At 60.0% G+C, this 7,395-nt stretch overlaps 1 protein-coding gene across 1 annotated transcript; it reads left to right on the top strand.

Annotated features, from left to right (window-relative positions):
* The first annotated feature begins 268 nt into the window (after window positions 1–268).
* SLC32A1 (solute carrier family 32 member 1) lies at window positions 269–5,063 on the top strand. Its single transcript, XM_033095099.1, has 2 exons — window positions 269–888; window positions 3,161–5,063. Exons 1-2 carry the CDS (start codon window positions 496–498, stop codon window positions 4,346–4,348), a joined length of 1,581 nt encoding a protein of 526 aa, XP_032950990.1. The 5' UTR covers window positions 269–495; the 3' UTR covers window positions 4,349–5,063.
* The last annotated feature ends 2,332 nt before the right edge of the window (window positions 5,064–7,395 follow it).

Here is a 7,395-nt window from a genome sequence, read left to right as displayed (position 1 = left end):
CTGCCCCCTGTCAATTCTCCCGAGTCCCTCCGTGCCCCCTTTCTCTTCCCCTTGCCCCCTCTTCACGCCCCCTGCCTGCGGGTGTTTCCCCCTCCCCATCCTGCCCCCCCCACCGCCTGATTCCGAGAGGCGGGAGCGTATTGGGCTGCGCACGGGTGGGGGCGCCGCACCAGCTTCGCGTAGCGGCTCTGACGCCGCCGCTGCTGCCGCCGCCGCCGCCGCCGCCGCCGCCCTCCGCAGCCCAGCCCGCACCCCGCGGCAGCTCCGCAGTGCACTCACCACCACAGCTCCGCCAGCCCCGCTTCCCGCCCGCCGGGTCGACCCGAAGCGAGCCTCAAACGCCAGCCGAGAGGGTCATGAGCCAGAGCGCCCCGGGGCGCCGCGGGGAAAGCGAGCGAAGATAGCGGTTTCGTGCCCCCCTGGCCCTCGCCGCCTTGCCGCGCGTCCCCCGCGCTCCCAGCCCCTTCTGTCCTCTCCTTGGTCCCCGCCGCCGCCATGGCCACCCTGCTCCGCAGCAAGCTGTCCAATGTGGCCACGTCCGTGTCCAACAAGTCCCAAGCCAAGGTGAGCGGCGTGTTCGCCAGGATGGGTTTTCAGGCGGCCACGGATGAAGAGGCGGTGGGCTTCGCGCACTGCGACGACCTCGACTTTGAGCACCGTCAAGGACTGCAGATGGACATCCTGAAAACCGAGGGCGAGCCTTGCGGGGAAGAGGGCACAGAACCGCCCGTCGAGGGAGACATCCATTACCAGCGCGGCGATGGGGCACCCCTGCCGCCCTCGGCTTCCAAGGACCAGGCCGTGGGGGCTGGTGGCGAGTTCGGGGGCCACGACAAACCCAAGATCACGGCGTGGGAGGCGGGCTGGAACGTGACCAACGCCATCCAGGTGAGCGCGGGATTCCCAGCTCTGCCTCCTCCCCACCCCACCCACCCCCATCCCCCGCCCTCCAGCTCTGCGTACTCCGCTCTACCCGCTCCCGTACCTGGGATCTCCCCTTCCCCCATCCCTCCCAGCTCTGCGTGGAGATCGACGCCCCCAGGCGGTGTCTCCCTCCTTGATCCGCACCACCTCCGGAGGCCCAGACGCAAGAAGGCTTTGCTTTGGTTCGGTCAGAGACACCTGCCCTGAGACCCTGCAAAAGGGAGGGAAACCGGAGGAGGGGAATAGGGAGGGGAGAGGGAGAAAGAAAATCGGGATTGTAGGCAATGGTATTGTCTGGGACTCCGGAATGGACTCCCAGCTTCATTTTCAGGAGGAACTGAGAGGGGAAATTCACTGAGCTGGGAGTCTCCTCCCCCGACACACACACGCATATACACGCGTGCACGTATATAGGCAGGCACATATGCCCACAGCCCGCTTCCCCCACGAACAAACGTCGGTTACAGGTGTACTTGACATGCATCTATATAGAGACCACAGGATTATCCTCAAATGCACCTTCCTCGTCCCTACACCTCCCACACATACCTGTACATACCAAACACACACACACAGACCCATTTGAACGTAACACACACACATGCACAGACTCATGCAGAAAGGATCCAACCCGCTCTCTCAGGTACAGCCCTGTTGGGGACATACAGGTGTACACAAGCATACTTACACACGTGCCCATACAAACACATATGGTCCATGGAACATCAGCGTATGTTCAGATTCACCCCTCTCGTCCGAAATCCCGGCTACACCGCAAAGAAGAGATTAGCTCCTCTGCGGGTGACCGTGGCGAAGCCGTCTGTAGATGCTCTGAATGGCCCGCCACCCCTTCACCCTTATTCTCAACGCCCACCCCCCCACACTCCCCACCAGGCGGCGCCGGACTCCTCCCTGATTGGGTTTGAAGTCTGCACAACGACCCAGGGAGCTGACCCGGGCGGGGTAGGCCGCGGCTTGCGGAGCGAAGGAGGCCTCAGCCCAAGGCGCCCCCGGGCCCTGCGGCTTGGTGCCCGCGGCGTCCCCGGAGCTCACGGTCGTTGGGGCGCACAACGTCGGTTTCCCAGGAGCGGGAGGCCGCGGCGGGGTTGCTTAGGGACCCGTGCTCTGCGGGGCTTCGCAGGGCCCTGCGTACCAAGTGGCCTGACCCGAGGCGCCTCCCTCTCCAGAGCCGGGCAGACGGCCTTGCGGAATCAGGGACTCGCGGCCGCTGTTGCCTCGGTTTCAATCTGAGCCTTCGCCCGGAGCGTCTTTGAAGACCCCGTTTCATAGGCCGGGAGGGAGGCCAGGGCGGAAGGCTGCAGGCCTGCAGGACTCGGAAACCCTGGATTTCGTTAGCTTTTCTTCCCCATATGGATTCTAAACCTCCTTCCACAGCTCTGCCCGCTGGATCCCGCTGGTTCTGGTTGTAGAATCCCGCTTGATTCAGCTTTTCACGCATAACTGGAGCTTTCCCTGTAGGCCCCTTGTGCTTGCCTCTACCCTACCACTTAATCGCCTTCTTAGGGCTCGGCCCCTCCGACCCAACTCCTGCCGTGCCCCAAAACTCCCTACCTCCAACCCTGCCTCCTCTCCCCGCGCCTCTGGCCTCAGCCCTTAGAGCCCTTCGCAAACATCCTCAGGTTCCCTCAGTTCTTGCTTCCTGGTGGCTCGCCCAGCACCCAGCTCCTCTTCCTCTCTACCCTCTCGTCTCCCTCCCACTCCGGCCTTTAATGTTTCCTTTTCCGGTTTGGATTTTGGGCACCCGAGTTTCCCTCATTAGCTTTCCAGCACCACCGTTGCAGCCCTACCTGAAATCCCGTGCTCCCTCTTCCAAGTGGCTCAGGCCCAGCTTTCTCAGAGTCCTTTCTGGCCACACCCCTTCCAGCACCTTCTCACCTCCTTCAGCGTCTCCACTTCTGATTCTGTCCCTAGGAAACATCCCGGAGTATCTCCACATTCCCCTTCTCTTCTGTGGCTTGACCTCACACTCAGTCCCCTCCCAGCCCCCCCAGCCATTAGCATGCCTTTCCTTATCTATCCTGTCCTTAAACACCTCCCTCTCCATCTCCGACTCAACACCTAGGCTCCCCATTAACCCTCCTTCCACCCCCTTTCCAGCGTACCCTTCACCTCTCCTCCCAGCCGCTTAGGCCCAGGGCTCACAATCCTTAGCGCCCCCTTCCGGCTACAACGGCACCAGCTGAGCTCCGGGTCTTGTTGCCTCTTCGCTCCGCAGGGAATGTTCGTGCTGGGCCTGCCCTACGCCATCCTGCACGGCGGCTACCTGGGATTGTTCCTGATCATCTTCGCCGCCGTGGTGTGCTGCTACACTGGCAAGATCCTCATCGCATGCTTGTACGAGGAGAACGAGGACGGCGAGGTGGTGCGCGTGCGGGACTCGTACGTGGCCATCGCCAACGCGTGCTGCGCTCCGCGCTTCCCCACGTTGGGCGGCCGCGTGGTGAACGTGGCGCAGATCATCGAGCTGGTGATGACTTGCATCCTGTACGTGGTGGTGAGCGGCAACCTCATGTACAACAGCTTCCCGGGGCTACCCGTTTCGCAGAAGTCCTGGTCTATCATCGCCACGGCGGTGCTGCTGCCCTGCGCCTTCCTTAAGAATCTCAAGGCCGTGTCCAAATTCAGCCTGCTGTGCACTTTGGCTCACTTCGTCATCAACATCCTGGTCATCGCCTACTGCTTATCGCGAGCGCGCGACTGGGCCTGGGAGAAGGTCAAGTTCTATATCGACGTCAAGAAGTTTCCCATCTCCATTGGCATCATCGTGTTCAGCTATACGTCGCAAATCTTCCTGCCTTCGCTAGAGGGCAACATGCATCACCCCAGCGAGTTCCACTGCATGATGAACTGGACGCACATCGCCGCCTGCGTGCTCAAAGGCCTCTTCGCGCTCGTGGCCTACCTCACCTGGGCGGACGAGACCAAGGAGGTCATCACAGATAACTTGCCTGGCTCCATCCGCGCCGTGGTCAACATCTTCCTGGTGGCCAAGGCGCTGTTATCCTACCCGCTGCCCTTCTTCGCTGCTGTGGAGGTACTGGAGAAGTCGCTCTTCCAGGAAGGTAGCCGCGCCTTCTTCCCCGCCTGCTACGGCGGCGACGGCCGCCTCAAGTCCTGGGGGCTGACGCTGCGCTGCGCGCTGGTGGTCTTCACGCTGCTCATGGCCATCTATGTGCCGCACTTTGCGCTGCTCATGGGCCTCACCGGCAGCCTTACGGGCGCCGGCCTCTGCTTCCTGCTGCCCAGCCTCTTCCACCTGCGCCTGCTCTGGCGCAAGCTGCTGTGGCACCAAGTCTTCTTCGACGTCGCCATCTTCGTCATCGGCGGTATCTGCAGCGTGTCCGGCTTCGTGCACTCACTCGAGGGCCTCATCGAGGCCTACCGAACCAACGCGGAGGACTAGGGCGCGAGGGCAAGCTCCCGCGCTCTTCCCTCTCCCCACCCTCCCACCCCCACCAGCCCCGTGTGCCCTGCCGCCGCGCTTGGGAAGCCAAGCTTTAAACATCTCTGGTTCCTAGTTTCTGATTATTGGGGGTGGGGGGTGGGACGGGATAGGGATCCACAATCCATCGCGTCTGCGTTTCTATTGTCCTTTCTTTTCCACAACACCCTAGTTTCGGGGGAGGCGGGGATGAATTTTTGGGCAGGGTTATCTGTCCTTCCAGGAGGGGCCCCGACTCTTTGGTCCCTGCCACCGAGGGACGAAGGAAGAGAGGGAGAGGGGGGCGCAGCTCGCAGGCCCAGAAACTTGACCTTGGGGGGACATTTCACAGCCATCCAGTGCTCGGAATCTGCAGCGTCCAGCCATTTCCAGCAAGAGCGCTTTCCATTCCGGAGACAGTTCAACCCTGCAGCGGGAAAGGCAGGCCGGGAAATCCGTTTCGGATGGGAGATTTCCTTCGTTGAAGCGGGGAGGCCAAAAGCCGCGACGGGGCCGGCTCGCTTGCCGGTTTTCAGGAATCCAAACTCATCTTGTGCAATTTATCAGGTTGTGGAACTGTTCTACTGTGCGTGTGGTGTGCTCGTGGTGAATAAGATGAAATGTATATCAGAAAAAAAAAATCTATCTCTAGAGTGCGGTGCATAATTATATCCGCAAATAAAGAAACAAAGGTGTACGCGGTCTCGTGTCAGTTATGCGTTTTGAACCCCCGGGGATCCCTGCGCTCGCTGGCTGGGGGCGGAGGAGGGTGGGGGGTGAGAAGGGAGTCTCTGGTCGGCCTGGTGAAGCAGGTGGGGGTGGAAGGAGCAGCAGTATGTAGTTAAAGGGTCCGGGGAAAGCTTCAGGGAGGAAAAAGGATGTTGGTCTACACCAAGGGGAGGCTCTGAAGGTGCTTGGGGGACTCGGGAAGGACTAGTTTTCCCTACTGGCCTGGGCCCCTCAGCCGCCAGGACTTTTGTTTGGAATCTCTCCCGGGGAGTTGGATCCATCTGAGAACGTGGTGGGTGCTCTCAACCTCCAATTCTAAAAAAAAGAAAAAAGAAAGAAAAAAGATTTTATTTATGTACAAAAGCCCTACACATTTGTTCAATGAATATTTATAGACAGCCCATCAGAACTGGGATGATGCTGGGCTCCAGGAGAAACAAATTCAGCCCTGCCTGGAGCTTACAGTCTAGTAGAGGAGAGACAGGCAATAAACAAGGACACACAGAAATTCACAACGTGACTGCCAATTGTAAAGAGAGCTTTAAAGGAGTCAGCAGCAGGTTGTGTAGTTCCAGGGGTACCTAGGGCTACATGCGAACCTGGCACCTGGCCTCGCAGGCATCTCTCACCCTGGAGAACGCCCTGCCTGCTCCCAAGTCCAGGCTGACGTTTCACAGCCACATTGGAGAGACCTGGCTGTTTAGATACAGCCCTGAGCCATTTGGGCCCCAGTATCCCCTTTTCTTGTACAGCCTGTTTGAGAATGTGCTTACTTGAATTCCCCAGAGGATCCAGTCCTTTTGTGTGTGCAGATCCGACTCCAGGGGCACCACTAGAGCTGCCTCCAGGAACGACAGTTCCGGAACGGTTGGAAAGGGTGTTTCCAGGTGGGATCCGGGAGCGCAAGAAAGCTGGGCAGTTCCCGGAGTCCTCCCTCACTGCTGGAGAAGCCACACGGGAGGTTCTTGGTCTTCACCACCTAGGCAGAGACCCGTTTGGAACGATTTCTCCAGATGCACGAGAGAAAACCGAGAGAACGCCGAAGTACGGTATCCATTTCCCCCTGCGGACTGCGATGGGCGTAGGTGTGTGTGTGTGTATGAGAGAGCGCTCGCCTATATGGAGATACGCGTGTGGGTGGGGGAAGGCTACATTTGTGTCTTGTGAGAGCCTTAATGAATGTGTGTACGTGCGTGTGTGTGCAGAGCATCCGTGTGAGCATGCCTGCAACTGAGGTGACATCGCAGTCGCCGAATGGGAGTGGGAGCGGAAAGGGGATAAGGTCCGGTCACCTCGGCTGTCCGCGGCTCTGACGGTTTAAACGGGCCACTTGAGATGTCTGCTGTCATTCCCCTAAGGCCCCTTTGTCACTATTGTCGCGCGTTCAGGATCCGGAGCTGGCCAGAGGATTCTCAGTTTCCAGGCCCCTACGCTCTCTGAAGTCTCCAGACTTGGGGAGCTGACCAATCCTCCGCCTGCCCCGCCTCCCACTCTTCCTCATCGGATCTTTGGCCCCTGGCGTGCGCTCTGAGTCCGAGCACGGTGTGCAGCCTTCAGAAAAAGCCCGGGCTTCTGCAATGGAAGGGAAGGTAGGAGCGTCACACTGCACCAGCTCGGTCCTTCCCGTCTTTAAAATGACAAATGAGACACTGGCAGCTGCCACCTCCGCGGACTCGCCTGGCTCCGATCCACGTCATCCCGGTTCCGGGCTTTGTGCTCAGCTTGCAGGAGCTCGAGATCCCCGCGCGTGTCCTGAAGATGGCAAGGGCGGGAGAGCCAGCCTCCTAGCGCCCCAAGGGAAGCGCTACAGACTTGTCGGGACACCCATCCGCCGACTCGCTGCGGGGAGAAACAGGGAGCGGGAATAGATGGGACCCGTCCATACCCTTTCCCCCAACAACAAAATGCATGGATAGAATTTGAAAGGAAGAACTCCTACGCTCTCCTCTGGTCTGCTGTGAGCTTGCTGTCGGTGTCCCAGGACAGGCCAGGCAAGATTCATTCGGGGGTCGAACTGAGGAGGAGAGAGAAAATCCACCTCAGGTCCCCAGGTTCCCATCAGTCCCCTGCATTTCTTACGGTGAGTCCAGCCTCGACGCGCTGCGGACCCTGATAAACTGTTCCTACTGGCGTCCTCAGCTGCTGTGTGTCGGTGCGTCCCGCCCAGTGCCCTAGGACCCCGGCCCGGAATCACCCAGACATTTGTCCCCGGGGGGGAACCCAGGAGCGCCGCCAGCAGGTCCCGAGACGGCCCTGCCTCGCCCCCCAGCGGTGAGAGCGGAAGCTGCGGGACCTCAAGG

The sequence above is a fragment of the Rhinolophus ferrumequinum genome, chromosome 23 (assembly GCF_004115265.2).
Source record: "Rhinolophus ferrumequinum isolate MPI-CBG mRhiFer1 chromosome 23, mRhiFer1_v1.p, whole genome shotgun sequence".
NCBI classification, from domain to species: Eukaryota; Metazoa; Chordata; class Mammalia; order Chiroptera; family Rhinolophidae; genus Rhinolophus; species Rhinolophus ferrumequinum.
Note: the sequence above shows the minus strand (reverse complement) of the source record. Positions and strands in the feature narration are given on the sequence as shown.

Bases quoted from the DNA above. Each gene is read 5' to 3' on its own strand.
- SLC32A1 (XM_033095099.1), top strand. From the start codon at position 496: ATGGCCACCCTGCTCCGCAGCAAGCTGTCCAATGTGGCCACGTCCGTG. The intron at 889-3,160 runs GTGAGCGCGGGA...TTCGCTCCGCAG, and splicing joins ACGTGACCAACGCCATCCAG to GGAATGTTCGTGCTGGGCCT.